The sequence below is a fragment of the Eleutherodactylus coqui genome, chromosome 7, assembly GCF_035609145.1.
Source record: "Eleutherodactylus coqui strain aEleCoq1 chromosome 7, aEleCoq1.hap1, whole genome shotgun sequence".
Classification (NCBI taxonomy): Eukaryota; Metazoa; Chordata; class Amphibia; order Anura; family Eleutherodactylidae; genus Eleutherodactylus; species Eleutherodactylus coqui.
In genome coordinates, this window is record NC_089843.1 from 141735801 (window position 1) to 141755549 (window position 19749).

The window sequence follows — 19749 nt, forward strand, 5'->3', positions numbered from 1 at the left end:
TCCTTGCATGCAAGTGGACATGAGGCCTAAGGCCACAGGACTGTGTTGTTACTTCGTATACTGCGAGCAGGTTTTTGCGGAATACGCTGCACCAATCTGCCATAGGCTGCTTGCACACGGGTGGGTCTGATTCCCCATACGGAATCGGCCCCGGCAGCAGCAGCGTCCACATGTACCTGCCTTTCCTTTTCTTAGTCTGTCCTGCGGATGGTTTGCACGGCTCACCATCCAACATGCGCAGTACAGATTTTTGATTTCTTTTTTTAAACTCCTGCTTTTCCCACGTTATTGCCTAGCGCTGACACGGAATCCGCGACCTTCCTGTAATATCAATTGTGAAAGCGCAACTGATCACACAGCTTCCATTGACCTCAATAGAAGCCGTCCGCGTGCAATCTGCGCAAAAATGGAGCATGCTGCGATTGTTCCGCCGAGAGCGGAAACCGCAATTGGTTTCCACTTATGTGCAGGAAGAAAAACTTTTCCATAGAATGCTATGTAAACTATTTAATGCAAATTCGCCCATGTGCAGCCGGCCATAGACTCCCATGCTGCCGATCACACAATAAAGATCGCAGCATGTTCTATTTTGGCGCAAATTACCTGCGCATACATGCTGATATTGTGCATGGCCATTGGTGGCTTGCAGCATATACGCAATTTTGTTGCATACTTGCTGTGTGCCACGCAATTGCCACATGCGGGCGGCACGCAGTGGATTACGCTTTTGTGCAGCCGGCCTATGACAAGTTGAAACCGTTGTCACCATTTATTTTATACTGACCTTGCAATCTGACCATTGTTAGTAGACCCAGTCTGGTCTGAGTGCAGCATGTTCTGTCTCTACTCACTACGGCTTGAGTGGGATCAATCGGGTTACTAGTAAAGCCTGAATGATTACAGATGAGCCCGTGTAGTACTATGGTATAAGGAGTGTGCTGCTATCTATGAAGCCTAATGCTTGAGTGCTTCCCATTTAACTTTTATGATTAAAGGGGTTTTCTGGCTATTTTTTTCTCCCGCTGATTGGCAGGTCTGCTGCTCCAGATCCCTGCCGATCAATGATCGTTACCCTGCTGTCAGTATGGACAGCGCAGGAAGCAGAACGTGCCGTCCATACTGGAGTGAACTGGGTTGGTAGTGAATAACATGTAGCCTTTAAAGGGAACCACTTAGGGGATCTTCTACCCCGATTTATAATGTAAAGCGCTGCTATAATGTGAGAGGGTTGGGCTCTCTAATGTTACCCTTATTTACCCTGTGGATAAAGATGTATAAAAATACCCACTTCAGCATGCCAGTGACCACATCATGTCCACGGGCAGCTGTTCGCGTATTATGTGTACGTTGCACGGCTGCGTGATATGTGGTGATTGGAGTTAATGAAAGCTCTATACATTTGTGGAACAGAGCGGGGAGTTAAAAAAAAAAAAATCACACTGCGCATGACTGCGTACGTGTGATATGCGGACATGCACAGTAGGTTTGCAGCCATAAGCAGTCTCTGCTGGCAGACTCGGTATTTACAAACATTGGAGGGGGGCCCGCATCGTTTTACTAATACGGCCGTGGACATAAGGCCTTAGCCTTTTTGTTCTTCATCCGCTACTTTCAGCAAGATGGATAGTTTGTCCTTCTGGAGAGCACCTAGTAGATGTAAGAGGACTTGGGCTGGGTTCTCACAGGGCGGAATCCCGCTGGAAATCTCACAGTTTTGCCCAGTGAAAATCCGCAAGATTTCCGTTGGGAAAGCGCAGCTTCCAGACCTACAGCACTTAGCCACGAGTTTTGGAGCGGCTTGCCGCATACTTTTCAGTTGAGAGCAGCGCAGCCGCAATGGTAAAAAAATAATAAAAATATCCATGCTGCGGCCTGGGAATCCGCACCGCAGCACCAGCTTTGCCGCAATGAATTGGTCGTCCCTCGTGGACGAGATTTTTGACAAATCTTGTCCACTTGGCTGGCTAAGACTGATTCACCGCAGCGAAATTCTGTACGGAATTTCCGTGGCAAATCTGCCCTGTGTGAACCCAAACATATACAAGGTCATGCAATGCTGCTCTAGGAAACTTACTATGCCCATGGGAGATGTCCCGATGCCCCTAGGGTGCCACACATGACTGTTTATAAATATCTGGAGGAATAGACTTCTTTTATTTACTGCTTGCAGAAACCAGACAAACCATATTATGGTCAATGGGGTTTGTCTGGCAATGTTTAGGTCTGACATGTCTCAGATCCAGCAAATCATGGAGATGGAACAATACCTCCACAGTGCCTCCTATTGGAAGGCAGGAATAGGTGGCACTGTGGAGGTATTGTAATACGCGGTAACTTGCAGGCAATCAGTTACATTGACTTACGCAGTTCCAAGCACATTAGTGTGGTGCAATAAAGAACTCAGCATGTATGTTTTATTTTGTCGCGTATATACCCGAGATAGAGCCCATTGTTCTCTATGGGCACGTAAATACGCACGTCCATACTCCACTCCATACTCAACTACATTGTGCATGGACGCCGTCTATGCTAGCAACGGCGCAAGAAATATATAAACCAAAGAACAGGTGCACACTGCGCGTGATGGTACAATTTCACCTCCACACGCGGCGGTATTCAGGGTCATCGCCAGTTCCTCAGCAGTAAAACTGTCCGCAGCATTTAACGCCTACGGCCGTGTGAGCCCTGCCCTATTCAGAAATTCTCGGGGGAATAAAAGGAACAGTACAACACAGGATTATTTTTTTTTAAATTGTTACTCTATGGGGAATACAATATTTCCTAAAAAGGTGTATCAGGAGAGCTGACAGATCCGCGTTACTAATAAACTATCCTCCTTACTGTATACTCCTTTTATCCAAGACATCTGCAGAAAAAGGGGCTTATTATGTAAAGTTCTGAAACTGTATATTGTATTACTTCTGATTAAACCTACACATTAAACCTTCCGCTATCACAGTTCTATAAAATATATAATGTATGTTTTTTATTGTAGTGCAAATATTAAGAGAGAAATTAAAGCAATATGAAGAAAAAGACTTCTCTGAACAAGAGGTACTACAGGTATGGCATGGCCATTATAAGGATGTTTATAACATGTTTCGGGGTTGCTAACCCCTTATTCTTTTTTTGCTTTTCTTGGACAATTTATCCAAAAATCAGATATTCAGTGGTTTTTAAGGACACATTGGAAAATCTCAAAGGCTCTTTTACATGCAAAGATAATCTTTCAAAGGACTGAAAGATTGAAAAATGTAGCGATCTATTTGCATAAAGTGTTAATGTCCATTAACGCTTAATCAAGAAATGCTACTGTCAAAGCCTAAACTAAGTCGTAGCTGCAGGGGGAAAAAACGCATACATCACGTTAGAAGCGCTCTCTCTGATGCTGCTGCAGCTTCTTCTCGGTCCCCGGCACTGTTTCTCTTCTGGCTGGAGACTGAAAAATCCCCGCCTCCTGGAAGCGCTAGCTGTGACTGGCTGGCGCTTCGCCAATCACAACCAGCACTCGATGAACCAGTCACAGCTATAGATAAGCGAGTATACTCGCTAAAGGCAATTGCTCGAGCGAGCATTGCCTTTAGCGAGTTTCTCCCCCGCTCGAGACTGCAGGTTCGGGTGCTGGCAGCGGGCACGGAGCTGCAGGGGAGAGCGGGGCGGAACGGAGGGGAGATCTCTCTCTCCCTCTCTCCCCCCCCCGCTCCCTCCTGCTGACAGCCGCTACTCACCGCTCCCCCACGCCAACATCCGAATCTGCAGTCTCGAGCGAGGGAGATACTCGCTAAAGGCAATGCTCGCTCGAGCAATTGCCTTTAGCGAGTACACTCGCTCATCTCTAGTCACAGCTATTCATCAAGCGCTGGCTGTGATTGGCTAAGTGTCAGCCAATCACAGCCACCGCTTCCAGGAGGCGGGGATTTTTCAATCCCTTACCAGAAGAGATGAAGAAGAAGAGTCTTAAGGACCGAGAAGATGCTGCGGCGGAACCCAGGACAGTGCTTCTAGGTGATTGTATACTACTTTTTTTTTATCCTGCAGCCACGGCATATTTTCGGGGTAGGGCTTATATTTCAATATTTTCGCACGACTTTGTAGCACCACATGTGACTTTCTAGCGCTACAAAATAGCGGTATCACCACAAGAAATCGCAGCATAACTGACCAGCGATGCGATTTTCTTGCTGCGATGCCGTGTTGCCTGTGTGAAGGAGGCCTTATACAACTGCTGAGATATGTATTATAAGGAATGCCATGCCTTCTACTATAAAGGATAAGCACCTCAGACGTCCATGACTTCTATAAATGCACACGATGTGGAAACTGTCTCAAATTGCTTCTAATAATCTTCTACCTAACATTAGGGTGTTATATTGTATGTAATCTATACTGTAGTTGAATCACTTTGTTACTGATATTGCCCTGATTGTATTATTGTGCAGAGCTGTATTCATAATGCTGCTGTTCATTGGAAACAATTGATCAGTTTGTTGTTAGAACTTGGGGCTTGTTCCCATCTCCGCTGGAGGTTCCGCTTGGAGCCTTTGTCACAATTATCTGTTTAAATCCAGGACAAAATAATGCATCCCCTAGTGATAATGTGTCCTGACAAATGGCAGAGGGCAGAACATAAACTAGATGGTTGCCATTAAAGCCACTTTCATGTATCCGATTACTGTACTGTTCCTAGTCCAAAACTGACATTTAATGACAAAGCTGTGTGCAGTCACCGAGCCAGCAAGGACTGCTGTGACATTTGAGCTCTGTGATGCTGTCACAAGTAATTCAATGTATTTACAAAGTCACTTTTTTGGTTTGTTTTTTTTTTCAATCTGCTCTTGATTTTTTTTTCTTTTTTCTTGCTAAATAAGATAAAAATATCAAGACAATTTTTTCTTTTTTTTAATTACGTAAGGGAATCGCATACGCAGCAATGAAATAACCTCTTAACAACTGCCCATATGCCTTTTGATGGCAGCCGTCTGGGGGCTTTAATTTGATCAATTGCCCAGCCCTATGTGTGATATATGTATTTGTATGTTTTCATGCATACATTAACACACTTGGTAATGCTATGTTGGAATAAGATTGATATCTTTTACTGTCTGTTTTTCTCTTATGCGCAATAAAGATGTTGTCACCCTTACTTTGGCTTGAATTTCGCTAAACACTTCAACCTCTCATGATACAAAAATAATATCTTCTCGCACCATCCAGTAGACCAGTGGTTCCCAAACTGTACTCTGCAAAGCCCTTAGGGCTCCGCGAGTGAAAGTCAGGGGCTCCGACCGAGGGTCTGTGGTGGCAAACCAATGGCACGCATGCCAACGGCGGCTTTCTTCTGTCGGTAATCCTGCAGCAACACTGATCCCCTTGCACACCATGACATCGGGATCCTCCTCTCCTGAGTCCTCTTCTCCTTGGTTCCACAGCAGAGGAGAAGGGATGTATATGGGTTGGGGGGCTATTATTACTGGGGCTACTGTGGGGGTTAATATTGTTACTGTGGGGGTTAATTTTACTGAGGGGATTAATAATATTACTGTGGGGTTCATATTATTAATGGGGAGTTAATATTACTGAGGGGGTTAATATTATTATTGTTTCTATTGTGGGGTTAATATTACTGAGGGGGTTAATATTACCTGGGCTACTGTGGGGTTATTATTACTACTGAGGCCACCGTGGGGGCCACTATTACTATTGGGGCCACTGTGGGAATCACTATTACTACTAGGGTCACTGGGAGGGGGGTCACTAGTACTACTGGGACCACTGGGGGGGTCACTACTACTACTGAGGCCACTATGGGAGTCACTATTACTACTGACGCCACTGTGTGTGTGGGGCGAGTCAGTATTACTCCTGGGGCCACTGCGGGGGGGGTGTTGTTACTATTACTACTGGGGCCACTGTGGGGGGTGTCACTATTGGGGCCACTGTGGGGGGGGGTCACTATTACTACTGGGGCCAGTGTGGGTGGGGTCACTATTACTACTGGAGCTATTATTGGGGTCACCATTGCTACTGAGGCCACTGTGGGGGACACTATTACTACTGGGGCCAATAGAAGGGGCGCTATTAGTACTAGGGCCAATATAGGGGGTCACTATTACTAGTGGGGCCAATATAGGGGGTCACTATTACTATGGGGGCCACCAATATAGGATGACACCATTACTACTGGGGCCAATATAAGGGACGCTATTAGTACTAGGGCCAATATAAGGGGTCACTATTACTACTGGGGCCACCAATATTGGGGGGGGGGGGGTTACTATTACTACTAAGGCCACCAATAGAGGGGGTCACTATTACTACTGAGACCACCAATGCAGGGGGTCACTATTACTACACGGGACAGATTTGCTACAGAATTTACAGTAGCTGTAGCAGCAAAGAGGGACATTTTGAAAAACTTATCCACATGCTGTGAAAAAAAATCTGTACAAAACCGGTACGGATATTGACATGGGGTGCGGGATTTAGTTCCGGGGTATGTTAATTTTAAATTTATATCAATAGTCCATCCAGCGCGCCAGCGTTCCTTCCTGTTTTTTTTTTTTAAATACGGCCCTGTCCTTTTTATAATAACGGAGGTAAAAATAATAAGTTTTGATAAGCCACGCCCTCCCAGCTCCCCGACCACACCCTCTGTCCTGCTTTGGGACTCCACAAGAAACTTTTCCTTTACAAGGGGCTCTTCATGGCTGAAAGAGTTTGGGAACCCCTGCAGTAGACAGTACATGTTTATTAGGCATCGGAGCCATATGGTGATGGGTGGCATCCTTCCAATGTCTGTTTTTTTTAATCTTGTGCCACGTATCTTGGAATATGTAGCGTTAAAGGAGGAAACCTCATTAGCTTAAATTCTTTATAAGTGCCAGCATCTTTACGTTTCTATCTTACACTGACTCATCCAACTAATTACACTGTGCAACAAATTATTTAAAAATTTTCATGGCAGAAAGTAATTGATATGTTTCTGTGAAATTAAAACCTGTTGATTACACGGGTAAACCTGAATAATAGCGGCACGTCTCATCTTCAAGTTATTTAACCTCTTAGTGACCAAGCTTTTTTTTTTTGTTTAAAAAATCGTAACTCCTTTATTTATCCATCGATGTAGCTGTATGAGGGCTTGTTTTTTGCGGGACGAGTTGTAGTTTTCAATGGTGCTATTAATGTACTGAAAAACTATTAAAAAGTGCTAAGTTGAGTAAAATAAAAAAAACACGAAATTCCGCTATCTTTCGGTGCGTCTTGTTTCTACGGCGCACAAACTACAACAAAAATGACACAACAATTTTATTCTATGGGTCAGTGCGATTACTATGATACCAAACTTATGTAGCTATGCAAGAGTCCATTTCTTGCAGGACGTCCTGTAGTTTGCGTTTACTACCATTTTGGAATTTATACGACTTTTTGATTACTTTTATTGCATTTTGTTTCTTGGAGACAGAAGGACCAAAAAGCGCATTTCTGGGGTCCTTAATTTTTTTTTTTGGACGATGTTCACCGTGCAGAGGGGTGAATAATACATTACTTTGATAGATCGGACTTTTACGGATGCATCGATACTAAACATGTAATGTGATCCGCAGTGTTTACGCCACGTTGAAACATACTCTTTATGTTACATAAACCTACCCTTATAGTGTTCAGTCAGCACGGTGTGCATCAGTGATTTGCAAAATAGTTGTGAATCACTTTTGTTCTTTTTATTAACCCCTTAAGGACCAGGCTGTTTTGTACCTTAAGGACCAGACACTTTTTAGGGATTTTACCCATGTGGCGGTTTTACTGCTCCATTTTTTTTCCTTTAGCTACCAAAATAAGTTTTGCTGAGGTTTTTTTACCATGACATATAGGACTATTTTTTTAATATCTTCTTCACTGCCTTTTTTTTTTTCATTTTTTTTAGTTTTATTGGGGGTAAAATGCAAAAAATAATTTTTTTAACATTTATAGTTTGTTTTTTTTTAAATTATTTTTATATTTACACTAAAATAAAGTATGGAAATGGGTTCCTCTATTTGTTTCGGACATTTTGATATATAGTATGCATGGTTTTGGTTTACAGGGCGCATATGGCGACGGTTTCTGTTGGTGTCTGCTTTGTGTTATTCTCTTTCTTTTGTATGTATTGTTGTTGTATTCTATTATTTTGTTTTACTTATGTATATAAATATGTTTTTTACTATCTGTGTCCCCAATGACGTCATACAAGACCTCTAGGGGACATTCACATATTTTTTTTTTCTTTATTTGACACTTTCCCACTATAGCTAGGGCATCCATAGAAGCCCTAGTTACAGGGGAAAGCAACCCCTGTGGTGACATTAGTCACCTGCAGAGCTGCCAGGGTCTAAGTCTGACCCTCCAGCTCTGGATAGCAGGGAATCCCAGGAGGTCACATGACGCCCCGAGGCTCCCGTAGTGAAAGTAAATGTTACTTTCAGTTTCCCCATACAGTGCTCATTGAGCATTGTATATCAGGGAAGCAGAAGGCAGGAAGGGTTAAAAACCCCTCCTGCCTTCTGCTCCGGGCTGTCACTAACAGCTGATAACCCGTTCCTGCCTCTGACTGATTGCAGAGGAAGGAGACTTAGAGCACCACCATAATTTTACTATCGGCGGTGCTCTAAGCCCAGAACCAGCCGCCGTAAATTTACTGTGGCTGGTCCTAAATGGGTTAAGGACCAGACACTTTGGGGGGATTTTACCCATGTGATGATTTTCCGGCCCTATTTTTTTTACTTGAGCTATCAAAATTATTTTTGCTGCGTTTTTTTTTTCCTGTGACATATAGGGTGATTTTTCTTACGGTATATATCTTTTTCACTGACTTTTTTTCAGTTTTTTTAGTTTTATTGGGGGTAAACCGTTAAAAAAAATGATTTTAACATTTCTGGTTATTTTTTTAATTAGTATATTTACGCTAAAGTAAAGTATGGGAACGGGTTCCTCATTTTGTTTCAGAGGTTTTGATATATAATATGTATGATTTTGGATTACAGGGCATTTATAGCGATGGTTTTGGGTTATTTTCTTGTAAAGATTATTGTGTTATTCTGTAATCTTGTTTTACTTATGTATGTAATCATGTTTTTTTTACTATTTGTGTCCCCTATGACGTCAAATAAGACCTCTGGGGGACATTCACTTTTTTTTTTTTTTTATTTGACACTTTCCCACTGTAGCCGGGGCATCTATAGGAGCCAATCCACAGGAGCCCCAGTTGCAGGGGAAAACATCCCCTGTGGTGACATTAGTCATTGGCAGAGCTGATAAGGGTCTAGTATGACCCTCCAGCTCTGCTGTAGCAGGGAATTCCGGCGGTCATGTGACACCCCCCTCCCCGACTCCCGTAGTGAAAGCTACACTTCTACTTTAACTTTTGGAGTACACAGTGCTCATTGAGCGTTGTGTACTTGGCGAAGGAAAAGGCAGGAAGGGTTAAAATCCCCTCCTGCCTTCTCCTCTAGGTTATCAGCTGTCACTTAAAGCCCCGCCGTAACTTTACATACGTCTAGGCTTTGAGCCCAGGACCAGGTGCCGTATATTTACAGTGCCTGGTCCTTAATGGGTTAAGCAAGGTTAATGGCGAGCCTGCTGGATTAATTGTATAAGCATATTTCCAAAAAATACAATACAAGGGCAATTTGGGTTACATTATTCCCCATAATTGGAAAACCTTACGTGGCAGAAAAAAACGGATATCATATTTGAATTCAGCGCACTAAAATTACTATAAGCCGCCTTTCTGCTTCTATGTTACAAAAATTGCGTTGCATTGTGTTATAGTCATTCCGTTATAACTGCGTTTATTTAGGGACCAAGATAATCTTACACTTAGGTCATAGATTGGACCTAATCATGAGCTTGATGTAATTAACGCACGGACGTCATGCCAAGATCAAAGGCAATAAAAGTAAAGAGATGTAGAGAAATATATATATGTCTGAAATACGTTGCAAAACCTAAGCTCTTGGATGGCATCAAACCGCAGTGAGACTCATTAGCTCCATATAGAGAGGAATTGGAACAATGACTTTTCCCAGGAGTAGCTGGTCTGCCAGTAGTACTCCAAGGCCTCAACAAGAACTCATCTATAAAATGATACACCAACCACACCACCGCAGGCTTCTTTCTAACTACGAACATCGTTTAGTTTTTAGAACTATGTTCCTTGCTGATTAATTTTATAATCTATCTTTACAGGGATCGAAGGTCCAATTTTATGATATAGAACTCCGAATCCTCTGCTTCACTTCAAACAATGCTATAGTTCAATGGTACAATTGTCTGCCTGTGCAAGGAACTTAGTTCGCACAACTGTGACTCAATAATGAGTCATTTTTCAGTTTGCGCCATAGCGCCATCCAGTGGTTGCTGTAGAGGGCTAGCATTTTGTTGCATTCTATAGCTGTAAAGGAAGCAGGTGCTTTTACAGGAAGATAGAAACCGCTGTTTTCAAAATGTAAATTTAAGGATCATCTCATATCTGCAACAGACACATGTATACAATGCTCATTACTGCTAGAAGGTACATTAGCATGGTATTAGTATAGTATGTCTCCACTGGAAGTACCCAGGAGGCTACACCCACACCCAGACGAGCTTCCGAGCGCTGATGAGCGATCAGCCCCAAGGCTACAGACACGGCCACTTCCGAGCTCCTGACCTGCTAGCATACCTTTTCTTCACTGCCGAAACTAGGCCTGCTGCGCATCCAATTGTTCTGAGAAGAAGGCATCATGAAAGCTGCTGAGCAGAAAGCAGTAGCACTTGGGCGCTCGGAGGTTGGTGTGGCTGTAGCCTTGGGGCTGATTGCTCGCTCAGCCCAGAGCTTGGGTTGGAAGCTCAGAGGTTGTGTGGCTGTAGCCTCTGGGTTGATCGCTCGCTTGGCAGCTCAGCTTGGACCTCAGGAATCTGTAGAGGTGTGTGTGCAGGAGCCATTCGGGAGCTTTTGGCAGCTTTGGGTGTGACCTGGGGGTTACTATAGCTCAGCCTGATCAACCCATACTTCTGGTGGAGACATACTACAGTAATACCCATTAGCATAATTAAAGTGCCACTTCTGTGATCCTCCTAGTGTTTGTGTGTGTGTGTGTGTGTGTGTGTATATAATATATATTATGTGTGAGCTAGTGTTACCTTGGCTAGTTATTTCTTTCTGTCTGAAACTCCCAGCCTCTTTTTCCTTACATGGTCATGTGATCTCATTTCTGACCAGTTCACATTTACTTGGGTTTATGGCTTCATTTTCTAGTTAATTTTTCAGTGTGTGTTATGCTGTTGCATGAATCCTATCACATAAACTATCTAGAGGGGGAGACAGACTGTTTTGTCACAGTTGCTGGTGATGATCACACTGCTCCTGTCACACAGGCATAATAGAGGAGATTACAGCTCATCCTCCTGACTGTATATTTATGGTCTGTAGCTTGTTTAGTTGAATATAATGGGTAATGCTAATTAAACTAAACCCCCACCAATTAAAAATTGTATAGCCTCAGCTAATGCTGTGCTGATGCATCATGGGATAGATATGAAACTGAAAATAAAGCATCTCCCTTTCAAGATGGTGCCTGATAAGCATCAGATGGGGGGGGGGGGCTACACGACAGGGAAGTGGCTGAAATATACAGGATACTTCCAGAGTATGACAAGCAGTCAGGTGAGGGGAGAGTAGCCCATTAACCCTTTTCAATCCACTGTCTGACGTCTAAAGACATTCTGATTGAAGGCTGTACATCTCTGATGTCGGAAGACATCCGGCAGGGTATTCTTACTGTAGATTACTGGTCGCTCTGTTGTCGGGGGTCTCTCTGGCATGTCACATACTGCAGTACTGGCTCTAGCCAGCAGATGGCGACATTGTATAATGGCAGAAAGAGAAAGCCCCCTAGGAAACCCTGAATCCAAAATTGCAAACAGTTAATAGATATGTAGATAATCAGCTGCTGTTCCAGCTTGTATAGCCTGATGTTGTAGTCCCTATGTGGATCATGTGTACCACATGAGCTTTTCTCAACTTTCCTGTTGCTGTTGCTGCTTACCCTGTTGTTCAGAAACTATATCCTCTTATTGCTTACCTGTAACCAGCCCTCCTGACTCTCTGCCTCTCCATTCTCCCCATGGGTGCTCTGTTTACACGCTGTCGTCACCCTGTTGACGAGATATCACAAGCTGCTGCAGCCAATCACAGACCTCAACGGTTGAGTCTAGACCAGTTTGTTGCTTTTCTGTATGGCCAGCGTGTTTTTAACAAAAACAACATATACCATAACTCAGAAACGCCTTTTTAGAGAGGTAGAAGGAATCTTCCAAAAGTTGGATATTGTGACTATAAAATAAAATGACTTGGAGATACATTTGTTTAGTAGGGCTCATGAAAGTAAAATTCTAAGCACAAATTCAGAGTTTCCTAACTATTGGACAGTCCCACCAAATGTGAACCATGATGCCCTGTAGCTTACGAGAACAACTGATAGAAGCTTGGAGCTAAAACCCACGTATAGCGAAACCACCAAAACATCAGCTCTTTAGGAAGACCACCCCCTTATCCAGACCAGATGAACTGTGACTGATTTTCAGTCCCACCGTGTAGTTTGCATGCTGGTCATCCTCTTTGAGAAGACCACTTTTCAGTTCAATTTTAGGTGGTCATCTGAAAGAGATTTTACTGTATTGTATCCGTCACTATGGACCACCTCACCTTGACATTAACCTTCATTAGAACAAGCGGCTGCAGGTTAGTCTACAGCTGTATGACTAAGAAGAACAATTATAGGAAACATTTGGCTGTATTCATTGCGGCAAAATGTACAACTAGTTATAAGAACACAGATAATGAAACTTTTGGACAACGTTATTCAATAAATATATGCGATAGTAATCATATTACTCTTCATTGCTCAGGATCCCGTTGCCTGAAATCATTAGATCTTGTCTAAATATCTGTTTGTGTGTATATGTATGTATATAATGTACAGGGTAGCCCAAAGGTATGGAGACACCTGAATAAATGGATAGCCTTGACAATTAGACAACAGGGAGCATATCCTATAGTGGATCGTCATTGGGTTCCATGTCATGGAAAAAATGTTAATAACTTTGACATGAAAGGTACATGACATTTAAGCACATATTTGGATCCCTCATCAAATTATCTATCATTTGCATGTATCATATCGACTTGGTTAAAAAAAAATAGCCACCATGTAGGACACCGCCCCTCACAGATTGGCCCCCCCTCCCCTTAACAACATGCCACACACAGAATGACATTTCCAACCACCGTTTTCTATGTATTTGAGTAATTCCATACCTTAGAATCACTATATATATATATATATATATATATATATATATATATATATATATATATATATATATATATATATAAAATAATCTTTTATTTTCTTATTTTTCTAGACTCGTGGTACTTTCAGGAGTTATGAGACTGCCGCTTCCAGTCTAGCTGAGAAAAGGTAAGCACATAAGCTGAATTATCAGTTTTTTTCATACTGGTATTATGACTAGTAGATTGCTAGTGTTACAATACCGGAAGCCCACTTGTATAGGCCACCGCTGATCTTTTTTTATTTTTAAATATGAGATTAACATCTAGCAAAAATAGGGGACTTTACTAATGCTTAGGGCCTGTAAATGACATTCTTATAACAAGGTGAGTTTATAGCCAACACTGTATTAGTCACAGGTCATACCAGGTATATTGGATCTGTTGCACAGAACTTCTACCCTTGTGTTGTCCCTTTTAGAAATGCAGATCTCTTAGTTGGGGAGTTCGACAAATACAGCGAAGAAATGAGTAACCAACTCCATTCGTTTCAGGTATCTATCTGTCCAGTCTGTAAATCTCTCTACATGCAACTGAGGATAAATAGCAAAGCTTCAACCCCTTAAGGACCAAGCTGTTTTGGTCCTAAACGACCAGACACTTTTTAGGGATTTTACCCATGTGTTGGTTTTACTGCCCTACTTTTTTTTTCCTTCAGCTACTAAAATTATTTTTGCTGTATTTTTTTATTTCTTTTTTTCACTGACTTTTTTTCCTGTTTTATTTGGGCTAAAAAGCTTAAAACATTTTTTTTTTCAATTATAGTTGTTTTTTTAATTGGCATATTTACATTAAAATAAAGTATGTGAACGGGGTCCTCGTTTTGTTTTAGGATGTTTTGATATATAATATGTATAGTTGTGGATTACAGGGCGCATATGGCAACGGTTTTGGTTGGCATCAGGTTTTCTTTTTTTATGTATATATTTTAATCTGTAATTTTTTATATTTTTTTTTTTTACTTGGATGATAAAAAAAAATGTCCCCCCATGAGATCATATAAGACCTCTGGGGGTCATTCAGTGGTCACATGGTCCACTGTAGTTTAAAAGGGGAATGCAGCTCTGTTGTAACGGGGCTCTCGGCAGTCACGTGATTGCCAGGTCGCATAGTGGAAAAATACTTTCACTTTTTAGTTCCTAGCACTCATTGAGCGCTATGTAGCCTGGAAAGGAGAAGGCAGAAGTGGTTAAAATCCACTCCTCCCTTCTCCTCTGTGTCCTCAGCTGTGTATGATAGCTGAAGATCCGACCTGCTTCTGCTTGATTGCAGGAAGAGAATCTTTAATCCCGTGCCGTATTTTTTGTCAGCGGGGATTAAAGCCCAGGACCAAGCACCGTAAATTTACCTTGCTTGGTCATTAAGGGGTTAAACGGTTTACATGCTATTCATTCTTGTTATTTTTCCTACATTTTACGCTTTTTGTTTCTTATGTTTTTGAAAAGGCTGAAATGGCTGAAATGAGATTAAAGCTAGAAAGCCTTGTAAAGGAAAATGAAATGTAAGTAACCTGCCATTGTCAAATCCTATTTATTCACCTTCCATTGTGAAGCAGTTTGGTCCTGCTCAGTTCTACATATTTCTGTCTTCAGAATAAATTGCTCTTCCACTGTTCACATTATATGGCATAATTGCTTTAAAGAGGTTGTGCAGCCATTATATAGTACTCTTTTTCTGTTAGCTTACGTAAAAATAACCATTTGTAATTAGACTTTAAAAAAAAATGCTCCTGTATCTAGATATTGCTGTTACATAATTTTCTGTTGCCACAGGGTGTTGTTTCGATTTCCTCTTGGCATGCCCACCTGAGGGTGCATTTGCACGGGCAATTTTCACCCGTAATTTCTGTGCATTGTGAGATCAATGAGTGGAACAGGTTGTCGCGGGAGGTGGTGAGTTCCCCTTCAATGGAAGTGTTCAAACAGAGGCTGGACAGACATCTGTCTGGGATTATTTAGTGAATCCTGCACTGAGCAGGGGGTTGGACCAGATGACCCTGGAGGTCCCTTCCAACTCTATGATTCTATGCACAGAAAACTACCATGGGAGCTTCAAATGTAGAAGCCCCCAGCACTTTTACGGGGCGTCAACAGTGATGTGCTTGTTGGGCCTTCTATTGGCTGCAGCAGTCACATGGGTAAACAACCCACGTGACCACTGTGTAGGAGTTGTAAACAGAAGGCTGGAGCGCGGTGAGTGGAAGTGAAGGAGCAGCATGACAGTGGGAGGTGAGTATTGTGTTTATTTTTTATATATGTACTGCATCCCCCCACTGCCACCAAAAAATTGAAAACCTCTCTAAAACTGGACCAGTTTTAACCCCTTCCCGCTCCATGACGTAAGGGTACGTCATGGCAGGCTGGTACTTCGCGCAAAATGACGTACCCTTACGTCATCGGGATAGCGCGGGATCATGACTGACCTCGCGCTATCCCGCAGCGGGAGACGGCTGTCAGTCACAGCCAGCGTCCCGCTGCAACAGCGGGGGGCATCGGAGATTGGCCCCCCACTGTTAACCCCTTCCCTGCCGCGATCTAAGTAGATCGCGGCAGTGAAAGAGTTCACAGAGGGAGCGCGCTCCCTCTGTGTCTCCAGCCGGCTCTCGCGATAACAGAGCCTGGCCTGTCGCCATGGCAACAGAACACCAGACACTGGCGTCCTGTAGTGCCAATGCCTATGATCGCTGTATAAGCGATAAGGCATGGCAGGGCAGTAGCTCTGCCATGCCTTATCACAGCGATCATAAGTCCAGTGATGTAAGCCCCTCAGAGGGACTCAAATAGTGTAAAAAAAAAAAGAAAACAAAAATGTAAAAAAAAAATGTAAAAAAAACCCTTTTTGGTGCTTTTTTTAATATTAGCATAAAAAAAGGTCAAAAAAAATTAAAACCCCACATATTGGGTATTGACGCGTCTGTAACGACGTGTACAAAAAGTTGAACACTCTTTTTATTTTGTACTGCAAAAAGCGTAAAAAAAACCCGCTGAAAAACAAGAGGCAAAATGCAAATTTTTAGAATTTTGCCTCCCAAAAAAAGCAATAAAAGTGATTTAAAAAGCCATACATTCCCCCAAATGGTACCAATAAAAACTACAGCTCGTCTTGCAAAAAATAAGCCCCCCATAGAGCTCCGTACATAGAAAAATAAAAAAGTTACAGGACTTTGAATGTAGCTATAGAGAAAAAAAAAAATTCCAAAAAAAAAGGTTTTTATTGCAAAAAAGTGTAAAAACCTAAAAAAAATATAAGAATTTTGGTATTATTGTAACCGTACTGACCCGCAGAAAAAATTTTGTGTGTCATTTATGCTGCATGATTAACGCTGTAAAAAAAAAAATCTATGGCAGAATTGATGCGTTTTCTCTCCCTGTTATCATAAAAAAAAGAATAAAAGTTTTACGATATAGTCTATGTACCCAAAAGTGCCACCGATTAAAAACTACAGTTCGCCACACAAAAAACAAGCCCTTATTTGGCCGCGTCGACAGAAAATAAAAAAGTTATGGCTTTTGAAAAATGGAGATGGGAAAAATACCAAAAATCGCTTGGTCCTCAACGCCAAAATAGGCCATGTCCTTAAGGGGTTAGAAATCTTCCCAACTCGACCATCTCCAATTTTGCTGAAAATTTCAATGGTTGTATACAAATGTTTGGAACAAGGTTCTGTAAAGTTTTAGCTCCAGATATTATATACCTGGAGCATCACAGCCCTTTGTGTGGAGGTCCCACCAACCACACGGCGTCAACAGCAAAGCTTTTGCAAAGTTTGACATGTGGTCTTTGCAGAACCATGGTAGCTGTGATGCTGAAATTCAACATACGAGCTCAAAACCGGTTGAAAAATTAAAATGAACAAACTTTCACAATGGTCGACGACCGACTTCTTTCTGCCAAAAATGTTATTGGCCAATTTGGAAAATTTTGCCAGTGTTTGCCACCACATGTGTATTCCATGATCATCTCAACCAAGCGGAATTTTGCCGATTTTGTACTAGCCCATGGATTCTGTTTTATAAAACGCACTCCCTGACCGTTCTTTGTAATCTTCAGTGTTACAGGTGAGACTGTTTCCCTTGAATGATTGATTAGTCACGCTGTGACGGATCATTATCTTATGTGTATGGCCGGCCTTAGACTTTTAAGAGCATGTTCCTTTTACTTTTACACGCTCTGCTTCTTAGCTTAGAGTGTTTATAGTGCACTAAATATTTGCATGAGGCAGCGCTCCACACAATTTTTGCCCCAAGTGAACAAACGCTTAGCTATAGCTCTTGGCAATGGTATACTATTTTGAAAAGCTTGTTCAGTTACCACACAACCCTGTTTCGATCGGGCCACCTGTCTAAAAATAATAAACAGAACTATACTTGGCCCTCTACCGCCACCATGATCTAGTGCTACAGCCCCTCTCTGGTCCCAACGTTTGTTGTAGGAGATGATGTCATAGGAAATCAGGGGACCGCTGTAGCCAATGAGAGACTGCTGTGTCATGTTCCTAAGCTCCTGGCATCACCACACTCAGGATGTGAGCGCCAATGCCAGGAGAATGGGCAGTGATACTGCAACCTCTCATTGGCTGCATTTGTCACCTGATTTCCTGTGACATCATCTGTCACCACAAACGCCAGGACCAGAGTGAGGCTGCAGCACTGGATCCCTAGAAGTAAGTCTAGTTCAGTTTATTATTTTATCATGGCGTGCCCTATTGAAGCGGGTTGTCCACTAACCAGACAACCCCTTTAATAGTAGCCCTGGCCTGCTATTTAAATAGCAGTCTCTATTAGCAACAGCTAACAAGTAGATGGACTGGAAACCCCAAATCATGGTACAAAGGCAGAAGGCAGTAGACCTAGTCAGTTGGGCTGAGGTCAGAGCTGGCAGTAAATGTTCACAGCAATAAATAATCCAAGATCAGGGCTGGAGGAGTTCTGGCACACTGGTAGATGGGCAGAAGGTCAGAACTGGGAGCACACAGAAAGACATCAGAAGACTAGCCAGGTCAGATACTAAGTATGCGGAACAGAAGAACATCTTTGCAGCTTCTGGTACCTAATATACCTTATTGTTCCGTCCCTGGGCAATGAGAAAGGGGATTGACTGCAGTGAAAGTTACTTGGTGTGCGCTAATCCTTTTAGAAGTCTAGTTACAGCCCACGTGAGAGCAGAGTTCCTAGCAGGAGAGCAGCGGAAGGAAGAGCAACGGGGACAGTCCAATGCAGGATGCCAAGTGACCAGGGGTAAACTGCTGCTTGCTGAGTTAGCAGAATTACATGCAATGTGCTAGCAAACCCTAAATATGCAGCAACGTACTTGACAATCATTCGGTGGTCGCACAGACAAATAGCATATACATCTCCCTACAGAGTATCTTAGAATTGTAGTTTGTTTTTTTTTGGACCTGTATGCATGTCCACTGCATAGTAAGAATGATACGGCATTGAAGGTTTGTTACATTAGAGCATTAAAACCAGTAAATAAACATCTAATCCGTAAATCTGGCTGCATATAGTAGAAGAAAGTATGAGTCTAAGTTATGTCACAAATGGAGATGAGCGAGCATACTCGCTAAGGGCAATTACTTGAGCGAGCATTGCCCTTAGCGAGTACCTGCCCGCTCAGAAGAAAAGGTTCGGCTGCCGGCAGCGGGGGAGAGCGGGGCGGAACGGAGGGGAGATCTCTCTCTCCCTCTCCCCCCTGCTCACTGCCGCAACTCGCCTCTCACCCCCGCTGACAGCTGAACCTTTTCTGCCGAGCGGGCAGGTACTCGCTAAGGACAATGCTCGATCGAGTAATTGTCCTTAGCGAGTATGCTCGCTCATCTCTAGTCACAAACATTTGAAGGTATACGTTTGCTGAGATGATGGATGAAAGCTAAATCTAATATTAGCAGTAGTCTGCAGATATTCCTACCGGTCAAGCATGGCAGGAAGGGACAAGCCAGCCAGATAATGCCTGTAATTGTCTGTTTTAGGTAGGTGACAGGCTGCGATTATATGTTCTAGTTCTTCCTGCATAAAAGCAGCTTTCACTTTGTAGCTCGTCAGTTAATTCATCACTGTTAACACAAAATATTAAGGTCAACTATTGAAATTTTTTAGAAAATCCTTTACCTTGGTATCTATGAATGTAAGAACTGCCCGGTTGTATGTAGTAAAATATTTTAGATTTCCGTGTAATGAGAAAACATTGCATGTTAAATAGATACTAAACTGAGAGGAAAAATGATCAATGAGAAAAGCCAATTTGCCTGATTTTCTTTAAGACTATCTCCTCCCACCATCTTCAGCAGTGTCTTGGCTTCATTGGAAAAGGTGTCTGCTGCAACAAGCTGCCTTTTAAAGGGCCACTCCAGCAAAAACACATTTTTCCAACCTTATCTA

At 42.5% G+C, this 19749-nt stretch overlaps 1 protein-coding gene across 3 annotated transcripts in view; it reads left to right on the forward strand.

Annotated features, from left to right (window-relative positions):
- SCLT1 (sodium channel and clathrin linker 1) overlaps positions 1-19749 on the forward strand; it is a 148568-nt gene that overhangs the window by 32741 nt on the left and 96078 nt on the right. The window contains exons 3-6 of one of the 3 annotated variants that reach the window (XM_066573748.1): positions 2996-3063; positions 13444-13499; positions 13791-13863; positions 14815-14870. In XM_066573748.1, the coding sequence (XP_066429845.1) occupies positions 2996-3063; positions 13444-13499; positions 13791-13863; positions 14815-14870 (253 nt within the window). Of the gene's footprint in view, positions 1-2995; positions 3064-13443; positions 13500-13790; positions 13864-14814; positions 14871-19749 lie in introns of those variants that run through there. The other 2 variants (XM_066573749.1, XM_066573750.1) reach the window with 2 other exon arrangements.